Below are 20,743 nucleotides of genomic sequence, written 5' to 3' on the forward strand. Positions count from 1 at the left end.
GTGAAGAGGGTGCCCAGGGCCTCCTGTCCTCTATGCCAGTGTTTCCCAACCTTGGCAACTTGAAGATATCTGGACTTCAACTCCCAGAATTCCCCAGCCAGCGAATGCTGGCTGGGGAATTCTGGGAGTTGAAGTCCAGATATCTTCAAGCTGCCAAGGTTGGGAAACACTGCGCTTGAGTGTCATTGTCATTGTCTTTCCAATCTTCCTCATGTCATAAACGAGGAGGAGGAGGAGGCTGGGAAGGAAGAGCGGCCGAGAGAAACGGGAGCAACGCGGGTACGAATTCTCTGTTCAGCAACCCAGGTGACTCACGCTCCCAGTTGGCAAAGCAGCCCCGTGTGATCAAAACACCTCCTTTCTCTTCCTTTCCTCGCTTTTTGGAAGTTAGTCACACTGCAAGCAGGAATCTCAACAGGCAGAGGTGAAGGAGAAGCCAGGCTGCCTCTTGCGCAACAGGCCGTGGCGAGAAGGAACGGCTGGGCTGCTTTCTCAGCAACATCTGCAGAGGCTTTCAATTGGGAGAGGCGGAGCAGCATCTGGGCGGGATGGCCGGAAGGACCAAGGGGGGGTGGAGGGAGGCCAGGCTGGCTGGGAACTCTGGGTGGGGGATAAGACAAAAAGGATCTCCCTAGAGGTCCAGTCAATTTATTTATTTGTTTGTTTGTTTGTTTGTTTATACGTAATATTAACTGCTCCAAACCTGACTGTAAAAAATATGACTTCAGTAACCGAGTTGTCGAAACGTGGAACTCATTACCAGACTCCATAGTGTCATCCCCAAACCCCCAACACTTTACCCTTAGATTATCTACGGTTGACCTATCCAGATTCCTAAGAGGTCAGTAAGGGGCGAGTACAAGTGCACTCGAGTGCCTTCCGTCCCCTGTCCTATTGCTCTCCTATATCTCCTATAGCTTTCTTCTATTCCGATATCTCTTCTTCTATTCTTTCATTGATATGTTCCATTACTATATCTTCTTTTCTATTCTTTCTTAGATATATTTTACTATGAGTATCTCCTCTATAACCTTCATCATGTATTTTACTATGTGTATATAGATATATACCCACTAAAACCCTCATTGTGTATTGGACAAAATAAATAAATAAAATAAATAAAATATGCCGCCCCCCTCCGTAGACTCGGGGTGGCTCACAACAATAACAAAGACAATATAAGAACAAATCTAATAATTTAAACAACACTAAAAAACCCATTATTAAAAGCAAACATACCATGTATAAACTGTATAGGCCCGGGGGAGATGTCTCAGTTCCCCCATGCCTGATGGCAGAGATGGGTCTTAAGAACTTTACGAAAGGCAAGGAGGGTGGGGGCAGTTCTAATCTCCGGGGGGGAGCTGGTTCCAGAGGGTCGGGGCCGCCACAGAGAAGGCTCTTCCCCTGGGTCCCGCCAAACGACATTGTTTAGTCGACAGGACCTGGAGAAGGCCACCTCTGTGGGACCTAACCGGTCGCTGGGATTCGTGCAGCAGAAGGCGGTCCCGGAGATATTCTGGTCCGATGCCATGAAGGGCTTCATAGGTCATAACCAACACTTTGAATTGTGACCAGAAATTGATTGGCAACCAATGCTTGGATCCTCCATCTCTCCCTCTCTCTCTCTCTCTCTCTCTCTCTCTTTCTCTCTCTCTCTCTCTCTCTATCCCTCCTCTTCCTCCCTCCCTCCCAACCTTTTCCTCTCTTTTTTCCACCATCCTGTTTCCCCCCCCAGCCACTAATTGCTGCTTGAATATTTTTATATTTTGGACAATATTACTCATTTCTGTTTTCATTATTAATAGTAATATTTAGTTTCTGTTTTCTTCAAAAACCATCGTTTAAAGTGTCTTAGCTTGCCTTGCTTGATATGTTGTATATAAGAGAACCATTCTTGAATTCGGTTGGACTTCTGCTGTGAATATATAGAGTCATTTTTTCCAATGCCTCATATTCTTTAATTATAGTCTCTTGAACCTGGATTAATAGCAATATTTCTCTTTTCCAACGTTGTGCCAGACGTATTCTTGCTGCTGTCAGCATATGTCTTAATAAATTATTATCATTCATGTATATATTCCTTGGAATTATTCTTAATAAAAAATATTTGGGGTTTTAATTCCAATTTTATTTTCAAAAATGTCAGAATATTTGGGCCTATTTCTTTCCAGGACTGTACTTTTGATTATTTTTTTACAGAGCCACCACATATGATAAAATATCCCCTTTTTGCTGTAACATTTCCAAAGTTTATTGCTGAATGTGTTATCCATCATGGCTTACGTGTATAATAATAATAATAATAATAATAATAATAATAATAATAATAATAATAATAATTTATTAGATTTGTATGCCACCCCTCTCCGAAGACTCGGGGCGGCTCACAACAGTAATAAAAACAGTATAACAATGGGACAAATCTAATAATAAAAATATATAAAAACCCCAATAATTAAAAACCATACAGCACATACACACCAAACATGAAATATAAAAAGCCTGGGACATTTTATAGCAAATTTTAGCTTGCTGGAAATTTTATTGATTTTTTTTGCCCTGTAGATTTTCTGTTTATGCTTTTTTGAAATTTTGTAAATATTTTATCATCCCTACACTACTTCAGACAGATGGTTATCCAACATCTTCTTAAAAACTTCCAGTGTTGGAGAATTCACAACTTCTGGAGGCAAGCTGTTCCACTGATTAATTGTTCTAAAGTGTCAGGAAATTTCTCCTTTGTTCTAAGTTACTTCTCTCCTTGTGTAGTTTCCATCCATTGCTGCTTCTTCTACCCTGCTTTGGAGAATAGCTTGACTCCCTCTTCTTTGTGGTAGCCCCTGAGATATTGGAAGACTTCTATCATGTCTCCCCTGGTCCTTCTTTTCATTAAACCAGCCATGCCCAGTTCCTGTAATCGCTCTTCATATGTTTTAGCCTCCAGTCCCCTAATTGTCTTTGTCGCTCTTCTCTACACTTTTTCTAGAGTCTCCACATCCTATTTGCATCGTGGCGACCAAAACTGAACACAGTATTCCAAGTGTGGCCTTATCAAGGTCTTATAAAGTGATATTAAGACATCGTGTGATCTTGATACATACAGTACTTCATACATACTGCATTTCAAACTCTTGAAAGCTTAGAACTACGATGCCTTAAACATGATCTAACTATTGCCCACAAGATCATAGGCTGCAATGTCCTGCCTGTCAAAGACTAGTTCAGCTTCAACCACAACAACACAAGAACACACAACAGATTCAAGCTTAATATTAACCGCTCCAAACTTGACTGTAACAAATATGACTTTAGTAATCGGGTAGTCGAAGCGTGGAACTCATTACCGGACTCTGTAGTATCATCCCCTAACCCCAACATTTTACCCTTAGACTATCCATAGTTGACCTCTCCAGATTCCTAAGAGGTCAGTAAGGGGCGTACATAAGCGCACCAGAGTGCCTACCGTCCCCTGTCCTATAGTCTCTCCTATATCTCGTATTTCTTCTCTACTATATCCTCTATAACCTTCATTGTGTATTATTGTGTATTGGAATGAATGAATTGAATTGAATTAAATTAAATTAAATTAAATTAAATTAAATTAAATTAAATTAAATTAAATTAAATTAAATTAAATTAAATTAAATTAAATTAAATTAAATTAAATTAAATTAAATTAAATTAAATTAAATTAAATTAAATTAAATTAAATTAAATTAAATTAAATTAAATTAAATTAAATTAAATTAAATTAAATTAAATTAAATTAAATTAAATTAAATTAAATTAAATTATAAAATAAAATAAAATAAAATAAAATAAAATAAAATAAAATAAAAAAGTTAAGTCAATGACACAAGGAGACAGGGACTATTTCTATGAAATCAGGATTAACAGAGCTGGAAGGGACCTTGTAGGTCATCTAGTGACTAGTCCAATTCCCCCGGCCAAGCAGGAGAAGTTAAAAAGTGTTGGAAAATGTTTGTTTCCCGTCACCACCAACCTTCCACCCAACAAGCATTCTGCCCTTTCTGCCAATTGGTCACGCTCCCAATCCCAGTTTTCCAAGCCTTTCCCCTTGCAATCCTCTCACACCCTTCCCCAGGGGGAAATACAGAGCACCGTGCACCCAATGTGACAGTTTCATTTATAATCTCTTGAGCAAGAGAGGACCAGTCTGGATGAAAAACGCATCAAGTATCTCTGCCTGCAATTGGCGCTTCGGGATTTGTCAAGACACAAGTGGCTGGGGCTACTTGGGAACCGAAAGCCAGCTTCTCCCTTCCCCTGGCTCTGCCCCCTGAAGGAAATTGTATTTGGTTGGGCCCCTGTTTTAGATGTGTTTTAACAGTTTGCTTACTGTTTCTTTAAATAAAATTATAAGCCGGTCTGAATAGAAATATCACTCTCTCTTAAATAAACGAATGAGCAAATGAAATGCAGACCAAATTGAAGAGAGGGAAGGATGGAAGCCATGGTGGGTTACTCCCAGTTCTGTCCGGTTCTTAGAACTGGTAGCAGTGGCGGTGGAAGGCTTCGCCCACCCACTAGGAAGGAAGGAAAGAAAGAAGGAGGGAGGGGGGGGGGAAGGAAGGAAAGAAGTAAGGGAGGGAGGAAGGAGGAAGGGAGGAAGGAGAGTGGGAGGAGGGAGGGAGGGAGGAAAGAAAGAAGGAGGGAGGGGAAGGAAGGAAAGAAGTAAGGAAGGGAGGAAGGAGGAAGGAGAGTGGGAGGAGGGAGGAAGGAAAGAAAGAAGGAGGGAGGGGGAAGGAAGGAAAGAAGCAAGGGAGGAAGGAGGAAGGGAGGAAGGAGAGTGGGAGGAGGGAGGGAGGGAGGAAAGAAAGAAAGGAGGGAGGGGGAAGGAAGGAAAGAAGTAAGGGAGGAAGGAAGGAGGAAGGGAGGAAGGAGAGTGGGAGGAGGGAGGGAGGGAGGAAAGAAAGAAGGAGGGAGGGGGAAGGAAGGAAAGAAGTAAGGGAGGGAGGGAGGAAAGAAAGAAGTAAGGAAGGGAGGAAGGAGAGTGGAAGGAAGGAGGGTGGGAGGGAGGGAGGGAGGAAGTAGGTAGGTTGAGGGAGGGAGGGAGGGAGGGAGGAAGGAAGGGAGGGAGGGAGGAAGGAAGGAAGGAAGGAAGGAAGGAAGGAAGGAAGGAAGGAAAGAAATTAACAGATTGTTTATCCGTTAATTGGAAGGGCCCTTGTAGATCATATAGTCCAACCCCCTGGCGAAGCAGGAGACCCTACACAATTTCTGATAGATGGCAGTCCAATCTCTTCTTGAAAGCTTCCAGGGATGAAGCTGCCACAACCTCTGTAGGCAGGCTCTTCCAAGCTGTTGGAAGGAAGGAAGGAAGGAAGGAAGGAAGGAAGGAAGGAAGGAAGGAAGGAAGGAAGGAAGGCTCCACCTAAGGATTTTCATGACTGGTCACCATGAACTGTACTAGCGGAGGAACAAAAGCAGGAATCTGTGGTTGCTCAAGGAAACTCATCCATGACAGTGAAGTTTGGCAACTGCAACCAGGGTGGAGAAACTTGGGTGGAAGTCCAAGGGTGTGAAACTATGCGTTAAGTAACCGAGTGTGACATGTTCTTCTGCCCTCATTTCCACTTCATGGCAGCCTGTTGTAATGGAGCTCCTAGTATTGCACAAATACCTTCTAGGGGCTAGATCTACAGAGCTACCCTACGTAAGGTTAGATCATTGGATCGTCTTCCCCAAATTTTTCTATCCTGGGCTTTCCCCCACTTGCATCTTTTCCCGGTAATCACCGCATACCCGTGATGCAGCTTTCACCTAGTCCCTAGACCAGTGTTTCCCAACCTTGGCAACTTGAAGATATCTGGACTTCAACTCCCAGAATTCCCCAGCCAGCATTCGCTGGCTGGGGAATTCTGGGAGTTGAAGTCCAAATAACTTCAAGTTGCCAAGGTTGGGAAACACTGCCCTAGACCATGAGTAAGAATAAGCTCGCTCTTACCTGATCCACTTTTACAGTAGCGTTTCCCTCCTTCAGTGTATAAAACCTGGTCGATTTTCCTGTTACCATCCCAAGCTTCCCCAACCTAATGGGCAGCTAACTGGAAGATTGATTGATTGATTGATTGATTGATTTGTGTCAAGTACGTATTGGTAATATACAAAGATATAACAATGTTTATATAGATAATACTAGTGTGATAGAGAAACATTGGGACAGGGGACGGAAGGCACGCTGGTGCACTTATGCACGCCCCTTACTGACCTCTTAGGAATCAGGAGAGGTCAACAGTGGGTAGTCTAAGGGTAAAGTTTTGGAGGGTGGGTGAAGATACTACAGAGTCAGGTGGTGAGTTCCATGCATCAGCTACTCCGATTGCTAAAGTCGTATTTCCTGCAGTCGAGTTTGGAGCATTTAGTATACTTTACTTTATTGTTAGTGTACCTCGTACAACGAAATTAAAAGCCATCTTCAGTGTAGATTATAAATAAATAAAAATAATAAAACAAAAAACCCCCACACTTCCTTCACATTCTTGTAGAAACTTATTTATTTATTTGCTTGTTTGTTGGTTTGTAATTTTTATATGCTACCCAATTCCAAATGGACTTTGGGAGGCTTACAATAATAAGACATAACGATATACTGTAATACACTACACCAGAAGCTATGGATCACAAATCACAAAAATAGAGTTCACACATTGTCCTAAGCTGAACCCAAAACATATTATAGTTTTTAGCACAATGTATACATCCAAGCTAAGCCGGCTAAGGAAGGATCGATCCATTTTGATCCTTAAAATCCTTTGACATTGTTTCCTCAATTTCTGGGAGATTTCATGAGTGAAGAAAGCTTGCCAATTTAACTCTGTCCAGTTGGGTTGCAAGTCTACATTTGTTTGTTCGTTTTGTCAAGTACGTATTGGTAGTATACAAAGATATAACGATATTTATATACATGCTACTAGTAAGAGAGAAACATTAGGACAGGGGACGGAAGGCATGCTGGTGCGCTTATGCACGCCCTTTACTGACCTCTTAGGAATCGGGAGAGGTCAACAATGGACAGTCTAAGAGTAAAGTTTTGGGGGGTTAGGTGATGATACTACATAATCAGGTAGTGAGTTCCATGCATCAACTACTCAGTTATTAAAGTCGTATTTCCTGTTTAGAACGGCTTACTTTAAGTTTGTGTCTGTTTTGTGCTTGTATTGTTGTGGTTGAAGCCGAAGTAGTCATTGACAGGAAGGACGTTGTAGCAGATGATATTATGGGCTATGCTTAGGTTGTGTTTCACGCGACATCATTGTAAGCTTTCTAAACCTAGGATTATAAGTCTAGTTGCCTAGGGTATTCTGTTGTGGGTGAAGGAGTGGAGGACTCTTCTAGTAAAGTATCTCTGGACATTTTCTAGAGTGTTTAACATTTCTGGAGTGTTTAACATTTTCTAGAGTTTAACATTCTAACATTTAACCAGTTTAAAATTGAACATGTTTCTAGCGGGTTTAACATTGAATGGATGAAAACAAAATCAGATGTGACATGTGTCGGCTTGTGGTACATGCTGATTGATTTTCTTATGGGAAGCCTGTTTTAATAAATTATTATTATTATTTATTTATTAGATTTGTATGCCGCCCCTCTCCGCAGACTCGGGGCAGCTCACAGCAATGATAAAACAGTATACAATGACAAATCTAATATTAAGTCTAAAATAACAATTTTACATTAAAACCTAAAAAAACCCTTATATAAAAACATTCACACAAACATTCCATACATAAAACTACATAGGCAAGGGGAGATGTCTCAGTTCCCCCATGCCTGACAGCAGAGGTGGGTTTTAAGGAGTTTACGAAAGGCAAGGAGGGTGGGGGCAGTCCTGATCTCCGGGGGGAGCTGGTTCCAGAGGGTCGGGGCCGCCACAGAGAAGGCTCTTGCCGCCTTGAGCGCCACTTTGTAAGTCTTAACGAATTGAGTATTTTTTCATTAGCTGTGAAGAGGCAAGATTGTTGGTGTGACCTTCAATGGGAGATGCTCCTTTATCTGCTGGGGAAAAAATCAAATTGCAAATATACAGCCAGCAACTGTTGAAACAGCTGGTTATCCAACAACAGATGTGAGGGAATAAATGCTAGAATTATTAATGAAAGCAGCAGAAATGACCTAGGTATTCAAAGCTTGTTCTTCTTGAAAGTGATGCAATTCTGCTTCTAATACAGATGAAGCATCTTCTTAAACCATTCAATATGTTTTATTAAAGAAAATGCTACAGTATGGTAAAAAAAAAACACCCTAAGAAAAAGCAAAAGTAGAAAAGAGACTTATCAACATAAAATTAAACATTAAGTAAAAAAAATCAAAATATTATTCATTTAATTTTTTCATACGTAACTATCTTAACATCAATCTGAAACTTTAGATAAGAACCTAAGAAGAGCCCGGCTGAATCAGGCCAAAGCCCATTGAGTCCAGCATTCTGTGTTCCACCAATTGTCCATGGGGATTTTGAGCAGAAAGAGAAGGCAAAACCATCCCTTTCCCCTGACCCTCAACAAATGGTACCCAAGGGAATCCTGCCTGCCTCAACCAACATAGAGGCGGCACTTGGACATCCGTTTCAATAACCACCAATACACTTGGCATCCCTGAATCTGTCTAATCCTGCCTTGAAGCTATCCAGGTGACAGCTGTCACAACCTCTTCTGGAAGGGAATTCCATAAACCAACGACCCTCTGGGTGAAGAAATATTTCCCTTTATTTGTCCTCTCTTTCTTACCTGTGAGTTTAAGGAAGTGTCCCCTCGTCCTAGTGTTGTGTGATAGAGAAAATATTTTTTCTCTATCCACCTTTTCTATCCCATGCATGATTTTATTCACTTCGATCAAGTCACCCCTTAAACGCCGTCTTTCAAGGCTGGAGAGACCAAGGCATTGCAACCTGGGTTCATAAAGGGAGGGGCTCCATTTCCTTGATAATTCTTGTTGCCTTTTTTTGCACCTTTTCCAGTTCCATTATATCCTTCTTGAGGTGCAGTGACCAGAACTGTACACAGGACTCCAAGTGTGGTCTCACCATCAATTTGTACAGAGGCAATACAACACTTACTGATTTACTTTCGATTCCCTTCCTAATCAGGCCAAGCATGGAATTTGCTTTTTTTTTTACTGCTGCTGTGCACTGGGTTGACATCTTCATTGAGCTGTCCACCAAAATCCCAAGATCCCTGTCGTGGGTTGTCTCAGAAAGCTTGGTCCCCATAGGTATAAATGGGGTTCTTTACCCCGATATGCATAACTTTGCACTTGTTTAGGATAGAGAAAAAGATCATTGTTAAGATGTAGCTTACTGCAGCCATTAGTGTATTCTGAATAATAGATCAAGATAAAAATTATAACATAAAATTTATAATTTTTATGATTTTTTTAAAAATACCCTTGTCAAGCAAATAAAATGCAAACTTAAATGCTGAGATCTTAAATTAATTTTAATGTCAACATATCTGCTTCTGCACAGTCCATGAGAGGATATATTTTCTCAATTGGTGTTGGTTTGAGACGTACTGTTATTCATTATTATTATTTATTAGATTTGTATGCCGTCCCCTCTCTGGAGCGGCTCATAACAAGAAACAGTACAAATCCAATACATTAAAACAATTTCAAACCCTTAATATCAAAAACAATCATACATCTCATACAGACCATACATAAAGCGGAAACAGCCCAGGGTAATCAATTTCCCCATGCCTGATGACAGAGGTGGGTTTTGAGGAGTTTGCGAAAGACAAGGAGGGTGGGGACAGTCCTAATCTCCGGGAGGAGTTGATTCCAGAGGGTCAGGGCCGCCACAGAGAAGGCTCTTCCTCTGGGTCCCGCCAAATGACATTGTTTTGTTGACGGGACCTGGAGAAAGCCAACTCTGTGGGACCTAACCAGTCGCTGGGATTCGTGCGGCAGAAGGCGGTCCCGGACATATTCTGGTCCGATGCCATGAAGGGCTTTATAGGTCATAACCAACACTTTGAATTGTGACCGGAAACTGATAGGCAACCAATGCAGACTGTGGAGTGTTGATGTAACATGGGCATATTTGGGAAAGCCCATGATTGCTCTCGCAGCTGCATTCTGCACGATCTGAAGTTTCATTGACCACGATATTAACTTGTTTTGTGTGTGCAAATGTGTTCCACACTCAAAGCCAAAACTCTTTTTTTTAAATCACTTTAAGGAAAATTCTTAGCATCAGTGACGAAATTTTGCTGGCAGGCTTGCTGGGTGTTCCAGGGACAGCACACAGGTCTTTGGAGGCTCAAGATTTGCCCATCCCAGCTTAAGGTGGTGGCAACCATTTGAATATTTAAGGGTGTACTTAGTTTCAGTGGTAACGTTGAAGCAAACACTTATTAAGTTCAGCTTGGATGCTGGTAGAAGAATCAAGTACTCCTTCAATAACAACAGAAGTATCGCCGCATACAGGAAAAAGAATTCCAAGGTTTCTAAGAAAACCCACATCATTCTCCTGGGGAAAAAGAAGCTGGGGTTTTAAAATGTTTTGTGATATTTGGCAATCTTTAGCAAATAAATCCAGCATCGGGGGATTTTGCAAAACTGCAAAAAACAAAACAAACCTGCAGCCGACGTCTCATTTCCCGCACCAACCCCAAAGCCCTAACTACCTCATAGAAACATAGAAGTGTGACGGCAGAAAAAGACCTCATGGTCCATCTAGTCTGCCCTTATACTATTTTCTGTATTTTATCTTAGGGTGGATCTATGTTTATCCCAGGCATGTTTAAATTCAGTTACTGTGGATTTACCAATCACGTCTGCTGGAAGTTTGTTCCAAGGATCTACTACTCTTTCAGTAAAATAATATTTTCTCATGTTGCTTTTGATCTTTCCCCCAACTAACTTCAGATTGTGTCCCCTTGTTCTTGTGTTCACTTTCCTATTAAAAACACTTCCCTCCTGGACCTTATTTAACCCTTTAACATATTTAAATGTCTCGATCATGTCCCCCTTTTTCCTTCTGTCCTCCAGACTCTACAGATGGAGTCCATGAAGTCTTTCCTGATACATTTTATGCTTAAGACCTTCCACCATTCTTGTAGCCTGTCTTTGGACCCGTTCAATTTTGTCAATATCTTTTTGTAGGTGAGGTCTCCAGAACTGAACACAGTATTCCAAATGTGGTCTCACCAGCATTCTATATCTGCTATCTGCATGTATGTTTGCGGAGAGGGGCGGCATATAAATCCAATAAATCTAATCTAATCTAATCTAATGTCTTTAAGTCTCCTCTTAGCCCAAAGTTGTCATTTCTCTTGTTTTCAACTTTCAATGTGAAGCACAAGCTAGTTAATGCCCTACTGTAGAAGCAGGTGCAAGGTTAACTTTGGCTTTTGACAGCTTCAGTCAATAAGGCTAACTTAGGAACTGGTTAGCAGAGAATTGCTAACCAAAGCTTACAAAACATTTGCCAGACCAATTCTAGAATACAGCTCACCTGTATGGAACCCACATTGAATATCAGACATTAATTCAATCGAGAGTGTCCAGAAATATTCTGCAGCAGAATGGAAAGGCTGCATTGCTATTCAAAAGTTTGTGACCTCTTTCTGGAGTTCCAAATTCAACAACCCAATTTCTGCATCAATATAACCTGAAACATTATCTATTCTCTGTATGAGGTCCTAAAGGTCAATAAAAATCAGTGAAATGAGTTGAGTAAAAAAAAAAATTACTTGATCATTGATTTCTTTATTTGAATTGTTTATTCCTCTATTTTTGGGGAAGATTATCTAGTTTTGGGATTTGTGTGAACAACGTTTGCTGTTTCAGCAGCAATATTGAAAATTCCAAAGGGGCCACAAAGCTTTAAATATCACTTTGTATGATCTCGAAAGAAAACGGGGAAATGTTTTTTAAATGTGTCAATACATAGTCAAATAAAGCACATTTGGAATACTGTGTTCAGTTCTGGAGACCTCACCTACAAAAAGATATTGACAAAATTGAATGGGTCCAAACATGGGCTACAAGAATGGTGGAAGGTCTTAAGCATAAAATGTATCAGGAAAGACTTCATGAACTCCATCTGTATAGTCTGGAGGACAGAAGGAAAAGGGGGGACATGATCGAAACATTTAAATATGTTAAAGGGTTAAATAAGGTCCAGGAGGGAAGTGTTTTTAATAGGAAAGTGAATACAAGAACAAGGGGACACAGTCTGAAGTTAGTTGGGGGAAAGATCAAAAGCAACGTGAGAAAATATTATTTTACTGAAAGAGTAGCAGATGCTTGGAACAAACTTCCAGCAGACGTGGTTAGTAAATCCACAGTAACTGAATTTAAACATGCCTGGGATAAACATATAGCCATTGTAAGATAAAATACAGGAAATAGTATAAGGGCAGACTAGATGGACCATGAGGTCTTTTTCTGCCGTCAGTCTTCTATGTTTCTATTATCTGAAAGATATGGAAACAGTGAGAACATTTTTTTTAAAAAGCACACACAAAATTTTGGGAGATTGGGAATCCCAAGTGTTGCTAAATCCAAATAGAGGCAGATAAGGATAAACAGCAGGAAGTTTGGGGCTATCATTTGCAGAAGATGTGAAGAAGACAAAAAAGATAACTGGGAATGTCACCATACTTAATGATCCCTTGGCTTTTATTTGAATAAGGATGGGTAGTCTATACTAGGTTGTGTCAAAGGGAGGTTTATGCAAAATAGCTAGAAGAACTGGAAGGTACTGAATGCTAAGTAGAGGAAAAGGGCAAGGCACTTTGTGTAATTTATATCTCCAGAACTCCTCTGGTTATCTTGTTTTCCTTTCCTATTCATTATAAAGCAGAATTTTAATACTGTCAAAAGATAATAGGCACATAGGCACACACACAAACATACCCTAAGCATTTAGGAGGCAAGAATTATACCCCACAATTATAAAGTCATCCATGTCAGGGCATCAAAAATAAAGAAGCCCAAAGTGACAGGTGTGATTCTGATGTAAGGTGTTATCTTTCAATTAAGATGACAAAGTAACTCCGCAAGGCTCTTTGCAACACAGGGGAGAACAAGCATAAACAAGTTTAAGGCCGTATCTGAGGTTTGTTTTTGGACCCCTAGCTATTACGATTACTGTTAGTCTTCTCACCCTTCCTATTGTCCTTCTCCTCCCACTTATGACTGTAATGTGTTGCTTGTATTCTTACAGTTTATATTACATATTGTTTCCTGATTGCTTAGTTATATCTTATGACAATCAGTAAATGTTGTGCCTCATGATTCTTGACAAATGTATATTTTCTTTTATGTACACTGAGAGCTTGTGCACCAATGACAAATTCCTTGTGTGTCCAATCACACTTGGCCAATAAAGAATTCTATTCTGTTCCAGTCTAGTCATTATTCCATTCTATTCTATTGTTCTATTCTAATCTAGTCTATTATTCTATTCCTATCCTATCCCATTCTATTGTTCTATTCTAGTCCATTATTCTATTCCAGTCTAGTCATTATTCTATTCTATTCCAGTCTAGTCATTATTCCATTCTATTCTATTGTTCTATTCTAATCTAGTCTATTATTCTATTCCTATCCTATCCCATTCTATTTTTCTATTGCAGTCTAGTCATTATTCTATTCTATTCCAGTCTAATCAATTTTGTATTGTATTGTATTCTATTCCATTCCATTCTATTATTTGGCCTATTGGAGCATTAGCAGACCATAAGAATAAGGAAGACTTACTATTTAGATAGGTTTATTATTTATTTATGCATTTATTTATTTATTAGTGTGTCAAACATGTGCAAGATAGCAGGTATGAATATGAACATGGACATGAACGAAGGAAATGAATAATAACAATAATAAATTACAATTTATTAGAGTGGCTATACAAATAAATGGTGACAGTACGCATGCTAGTCCTCTTATGCATGGGGTTATTCATGGGTGAAATGCTACTTGTTTGGCCCAGTTTGGGCAAACCAGTAGTGGCAGCCATCGGTGGTTTGGAGAATTGGTAGTGGCGGCCGTGCAAGGTTTCACCCACCCACCTGCCAACATTTCTTTTAACGCTCTGCGCATGTGCAAGGCCTTCTGCACATGTGTTTGTGAGTGACATAGGGGAAGGTTTGGTAGGAAAGGTTTGCCTATTTGCCGATGACTCTAAAGTGTGCAATAGGGTTGATATTCCTGGAGGCGTCTGTAATATGGCAAATGATTTAGCTTTACTAGATAAATGGTCAAAGCAATGGAAACTGCAGTTTAATGTTTCCAAATGTAAAATAATGCACTTGGGGAAAAAGAATCCTCAATCTGAGTATTGTATTGGCAGTTCTGTGTTAGCAAATACTTCAGAAGAGAAGGATTTAGGGGTAGTGATTTCTGACAGTCTCAAAATGGGTGAACAGTGCAGTCAGGCGGTAGGGAAAGCAAGTAGAATGCTTGGCTGCATAGCTAGAGCTATCACAAGAAGGAAGAGGGAGATTGTGATCCCACTGTATACAGCACTGGTGAGACAATATTTGGAATACTGTGTTCGGTTTTGGAGACCTCACCTACAAAAAGAGATGGATAAAATTGAACGGGTCCAAAGACGGGCGACAAAAATGGTGGAAGGTCTGAAGCATAAAACGTATCAGAAAAGACTTCATGAACTCAATCTGTATAGTCTGGAGGACAGAAGGGAAAGGGGGGGACATGATTGAAACATTTAAATATGTTCAAGGGTGAAATAAGGTTCAGGAGGGAAGTGTTTTTAATAGGAAAGTGAACACAAGAACAAGGGGACACAATCTGAGGTTAGTTGGGATCAGAAGCAACGTGAGAAAATATTACTTTACTGAAAGAGTAGTAGATCCTTGGAACAAACTTCCAGCAGATGTGGTTGGTAAATCCACAGTAACTGAATTGAAACATTTCCTGGGATAAACATAGATCCATCCTAAGATAAAATACAGGAAATAGTATAAGGGCAGACTAGATGGACGAGGAGGTCTTTTTCTGCCATCAATCTTCTTATGTTTCTATTATGAATCCCCTTCCTGAAAGGTTTGATCAGAAAACATTTTTTCTTTTACAGGTGAGCCTCGACTTAGGTCCACAATTGAGACAGCGAATCTCCATTGCTAAACAAGGCAGCTGTTCAGTAAGTCACATCAGATTTTATGCTCTTTCTGGCTCAGTTGGTCAGTGAATTACCGCAGTTCCTAAATGAGTTATGCAATTGTTAATTGTTAAATCCTGCTTTCCCCATTGATTTTTTGCTTACAGATTTAGAGTTGGAAGCACAGTTGGTTGGACAGATTTACAAAGTTGGAGATGCAAGTTATAGCAGTGTTTCCCAACCTTGGCAACTTCTGGACTTCAACTCCCAGAATTCCCCAGCCAGCATGTGCTGGCTGGGGAATTCTGGGAGTTGAAGTCCAAATATCTTCAAGTTGCCATCATTGGGAAACACTGAGTTATAGTCATACAATCATTAGTGGGAAGAGATGGGTGATGTGAATGATGAGAAGATTAACAGTAGTGCAGATTGATTGATTGATTGGACTTTTATACCACCCAACTGGGAGGACTCAGGGCTGCTTACAACATATAATAAAACAATATACAACATCTTAAATCCAATTAATTAAATTTAAAATCTAAAAAAAACCCCAGAACCATAAAAAAACAGTCATTCCCTTTTGATCAACTTTCTCTCAACACATTTATTGGCCAGGGGGTCAGAAGTGCAGAAACTGGTGATAAATTAACAGCTTGCCACGCTATCTATAGAAGGCCTGATGTATGTGGGAACTTGGGAAGGGTGATTTCTTCCTTCCTTCCTTTTCTTTCCCTTCAACTCCTACCCTCAAAATGTCGCTACAGAGCACTGCACACCAAGAAAACTAGACACAAGAACAGTTTTTCCCTGAACACCATCACTCTGCTAAACAAATATTTCCCTCAACACTATCAAACTTTTTACTAAGTCTGCACTTCTATTTCTACTAGTTTTTTCTCTTCATTCCTCTCATCCTTTTCCTCCCACTTAGGACTGTATGACTGTCACTTGTTGCTTGTATCCTAAGATTTTTATTAATATTCAGTGTGTCTTCATTGCTTATTTGACCCCGATGACAATAATTAAGTGTTATACCACATGATTCCAGACAAATGTATCTTTTCTTTTATGTACGTTGAGATCATATGCACCAAGACAAATTCCTTGTGTGTTCAATCACTTGAGCAATAAAATTCTATTCTATTCTTTCTCTCTCTCCCTCTTTCTATCTTCCTTCCACTCCCTTTCTCTCTCTCTCTCCCTTCCTTCTTCTTTCCTTTTCTCTATCTTCTTTCCACCCCTTTTCTCCCTCCCTCTTTCCCTTTCTTTTCCTTCCTTCCCTCCTTCCTTTCTTCCTTCTCTCTCTCTTTCTATATTCTTTCCATCCCCTGCCTCCTGCCTCCCCTCCCACCTTCCTTCTTCTTTCTTTCTCTCTCCATTTCCATCCCCCTTCTCCCTCCCTCCTTCCCTTTCTTTCCCTCCCTTCCTTCCCCCTCTTTGCCTATCTTCTTTCCATCCCCTCCCTTCTTCTCTCTCTCTCTCCCTCCTTCCTTCTTCTTTCCTTTTCTCTATCTTCTTTCCATCCCCTTTCTCCCTCCCTTCTTTCCTTCCCTCCCCCCTCTCTCTTTGTCTGTCTTCTTTCCATCCCCTTCCTCCTTCTTTTCCTTCGGTGTTGCCTGCGGGCAGAGTTTATGCTCGGGGCCGGGCGCCCCTCGCAGTCCGAAGCCACCTCCCTATCCATCCTCCGGCAAAGGGGGAAGCGTGCAAAGCGCGGCGGCCTGAGAAGCAAGTCAGCCCAAGGCAGGGGAATCGAGTCCTGTCTTTTCCCGTGTTGTGGGGAGAATCCCGGCCGCCCCCTTCGACCGAGCAGAGCCATCGCTGCCCCTCCCTCCCTCCCTCCACGGCCGGCGAGGAAACACCTGGCCGCTACGGACGCTGCCGGACGCAGCACCGAAAGAGTTAAACAAGCCCGGGCCGCCTTCCCTCTTGCTCCGCCCCTTTCTCCTCCCAACCTCTCTTCCCCGGCCCTGCACATGACGTCACCGCCAAGCCTCGCCGCCGTCGTGTGACGTCACGTCCGGGAGGCGGAGCCGAGCGCCGGGACCTGCGGCTTCCGGCTGAGGCGCGAGACCGGAAGGGAAAGTATGAGTTGGTGAGTGGGGGGTCCCGGCGGGCGCGTATTCCGCCTTCAGGCCCGCTAGGGAAAAGCTGAAGGGGGGGAGGGGTATTCGGCGGCTTCCGGTTCCCGTGGAAGAGTCTGAGGGAAGCGGGGGCCGAGGTGAGGGGGGCTTCAATGGGGTTAAGGAGCCTCTCCGGGGCGCCGGCGTTGCTGACTGGGCGCTCGGTGGCCGAGGAAAGAAGGAAGGAAGGAAGGAGCTCGTCCGCCTCAGCAGCTGCAGGGAGCCAAGGTTGGGAAACGCTGCTGTATCTGAATGAAATATTCTCATTGAATACTTTGTTCTGTACAAAGTTGAATGTGCACAACAGCAGGTGAAATGGATGGTCAACCAGTGTTGCTTCCTAAGTGGATAGTTTCACAGAAGTTTGATTTACTTGGAGTTATATTGGTTGGCTTAAGTGTTCCCTTTATTTTTTTCGTGCAGTGTGTGTGTGTATGTATATAATTTATTTATTTATTTGATTTCTGTGCTGCCCTCAGGGCGGCCTACAACATTGTTAATACGAACAATATACAGTGTTCCCTCGCTTTTTGCGGGGGGATGCGTTCTGAGACCGCCCGCGAAAGTTGAATTTCCGCGAAGTAGAGATGCAGAAGTAATTACACTATTTTTGGCTATGAACAGTATCACAAGCCTTCCCTTAACACTTTAAACCCCTAAATTGCAATTTCCCTTTCCCTTAGCAACCATACTCACCACGTTTATTTATTAAAGTTTATTTAAAAAATATTTATTAAAAGCAGACGAAAGTTTGGCAATGACATATGACGTCATCGGGTGGGAAAAACTATGTATAGGGAAAAAACCCACAAAGTATTTTTTAATTAATATTTTTGAAAAACCGTGGTATAGACCTTTTGCGAAGTTCGAACCTGCAAAAATCGAGGGAACACTGTATGTGAGAGATCTAATTACTTTAAAAGGACATATACAAAATTAATAAAAATCTAAAACCCCTTCTAGAATCATCCACATTCATCCAATTCAATCTTTCATATCAGCCGGGGACAATCTCGTGGCTCACGGTCCCCATGCCTGCAGAGGTAGGTCTTCAGAGTTTTAAGACCAGGAGGGAGGGGGCGGTACGTATCTCCAGAGGGAATTAATTCCAGAGGGCTGGGGCCGCCAGAGAGAAAGCTCTTCCCTTAGGCCCTGCCAGGCAACTTTGTTTGGCCGATGGAACCTGGAGAAGGCCACTGTTGGGATGCGTGTGTGTGTGTAAGTAACATATTTTTGCTGATAATGAAAAGAAAGATCTATTTCAGGCTTACTGTGCTCTCATCATAGCCTTACTGGGATTTGCCCATAGCCTTACTGGGATTTGAACCTGCAGAATCTCCCTTGCAAGGCAGTAGCTATAACTGCTATAAAAAACCATATACAGTGGGGGGGGGGAGAAAGTATTTAGTCAGACACCCAATTGTGCAAGGTCTTCCACTTATTAAAAAGATGAGAGAGACCTGTAATTGACATCTTAGGTAGACCTCAACTATGAGAGACAAAAATGAGAAAACGCATCCAGAAAATCACATTGTTTGATTTGGAATGAATTTATTTGCAAATTATGGTGGAAAATAAGTATTTGGTCAATAACAAAAGTTCCTCTCAATACAATTCAACGATATTCAACACTATTAAGATTTTATAGCAATACATGATTGCAGGGGTCGACAAAGTTGTTCAGAATCTAGGAGCCAGCCAAAAAATTTAGGAGCCAGAATTTTTTTTAAGCAAACTTGGTTTTTTGCCGAGTCTCCACCTGACATCGCTTTCACCCCCTCTGTCTCCTCCTTCCTCTCTCATCTCTTTCCTTCCTCTCCCTCCCTTTCTCTCTTTCCTTTCTCTCCCTTTCTGTCTATCCTTTCTATCTCTCACCCCTTCTCCCTCTTTCATTCCCTTTCTCTCCCTCCCTTTCTCTCTCATTCCTTTCTCTCCCTCTTTCCTTCCTATCTCTCTTTCTTTTTCTCCCTCCTTCATATCTTCTTTCTCTCCCCCTTCCTCCCTCTTTCCTTTCTCCCCCTCCCTTTCTCTTCCTTTTTCTCTATCCTTTCTACTTCTTACTCTTTCTTTCTCTCCCTCCTTCATTCAATTTTCTCTCCCTCCCTTTCTCTCCCTTTCTCTCTCTTTCCTTTCTCTCCCTCCCTTTCTCTTCCTTTTTCTCTATCCTTTCTACTTCTTACTCTTTCTTTCTCTCCCTCCTTCATTCAATTTTCTCTCCCCCCCTTCCTCCCTCTTTCCTTTCTCTCCCTCCCTTTCTCTTCCTTTTTCTCTATCCTTTCTACTTCTTACTCTTTCTTTCTCTCCCTCCTTCATTCAATTTTCTCTCCCCCCCTTCCTCCCTCTTTCCTTTCTCCCCCTCCCTTTCTCTTCCTTTTTCTCTATCCTTTCTACTTCTTACTCTTTCTTTCTCTCCCTCCTTCATTCAATTTTCTCTCCCCCCCTTCCTCCCTCTTTCCTTTCTCTCCCTCCCTTTCTCTTCCTTTTTCTCTATCCTTTCTACTTCTTACTCTTTCTTTCTCTCCCTCCTTCATTCAATTTTCTCTCCCCCCCTTCCTCCCTCTTTCCTTTCTCCCCCTCCCTTTCTCTTCCTTTTTCTCTATCCTTTCTGCTTCTTACTCTTTCTTTCTCTCCCTCCTTCATTCAATTTTCTCTCCCTCCCTTACTCTCTCTTTCCTTTCTCTCCCTCCCTTGTTCTCCCCTGGGGCTGCCTGTGCCTGCCCTGCACCACCCAACACGGACGGACAGCCCCCGGTCGTCGGTTCGTCGCCCCCCACCCCCCCACGGAGGGAGATCAGGCTGGCGAGGGCGGTAGAACTACGTCACCAGCCACTGGAGGGAGATCGGGCTGGCGGGGGCGGCGAATCCACCTCCCCAGCCGCGCGGAGGGAAATCCGGTAGGCGGGCGGGTGGCCGCGGCTCCCTGCGCGCCCCTGGAAAAGCGTACAGGGAACGGTGCCCGGGGCCGCTTTAGCCGCCCCCCGCTCCCCCCGCCATCTCCCCGCGACTGCCTGTGCCGCTGCAGCCGCGGCCCCCCCCCCCCCCGCTCCCACCGCCAGTGCCCTCCCGCCGGCCCCCAAAGGACACTTGCCGATGACGACAGGGAACCTTCAGCTGGGCGGGCGCTGCCGTGCCGGTGCCTCCGACCTCCCGGTTCCTGCTCGATGCCGCGGTTTCTGGCGCTCTCCTGCTGGGCTCCAAAGAAGGAAGGCGGGAAAAAGGCGCGAAGAATGGAGCTCTCCTTCCTGCCTGCCTTCTTTGGGACCCAGCAGGAGAGCGCCAGAAACCCCGGCATCGGGCAGGAGCGGAGAGGTCAGAGGCACCGCAGCGCCCTGCCCAGGCGGCTCTAGGCGCCAGACAACATTTTCTAGGCGCCACTGGCGACCAGGCGCCTGGGTTTGTCGAACCTTGCATGATTGCTACAAAACTTGGCAACTTGAAGACTTGTGGACTTCCAGATTTCTAGGAGTTGAAATCCACAAGTCTTAAAGTTGCCAAGTTTGAAATTCTCTGGTTTAGATACAAC

At 42.5% G+C, this 20,743-nt stretch overlaps 1 protein-coding gene across 2 annotated transcripts in view; it reads left to right on the top strand.

The window, feature by feature from the left end:
- Positions 1 to 17,109: 17,109 nt before the first annotated feature.
- The window catches only part of BIN3 (bridging integrator 3), a 129,340-nt gene continuing 125,706 nt past the window's right edge, over positions 17,110 to 20,743 (top strand). The window contains exon 1 of one of the 2 annotated variants that reach the window (XM_070765682.1): positions 17,110 to 17,192. In XM_070765682.1, coding sequence (XP_070621783.1) covers positions 17,185 to 17,192 — 8 coding nt within the window. In that variant the 5' untranslated portion in view covers positions 17,110 to 17,184. Of the gene's footprint in view, positions 17,193 to 17,339; positions 17,449 to 20,743 lie in introns of those variants that run through there. The other variant, XM_070765683.1, reaches the window with a different exon arrangement.

This window comes from Erythrolamprus reginae, chromosome 12 (genome assembly GCF_031021105.1).
Source record: "Erythrolamprus reginae isolate rEryReg1 chromosome 12, rEryReg1.hap1, whole genome shotgun sequence".
Taxonomy (NCBI): Eukaryota; Metazoa; Chordata; class Lepidosauria; order Squamata; family Dipsadidae; genus Erythrolamprus; species Erythrolamprus reginae.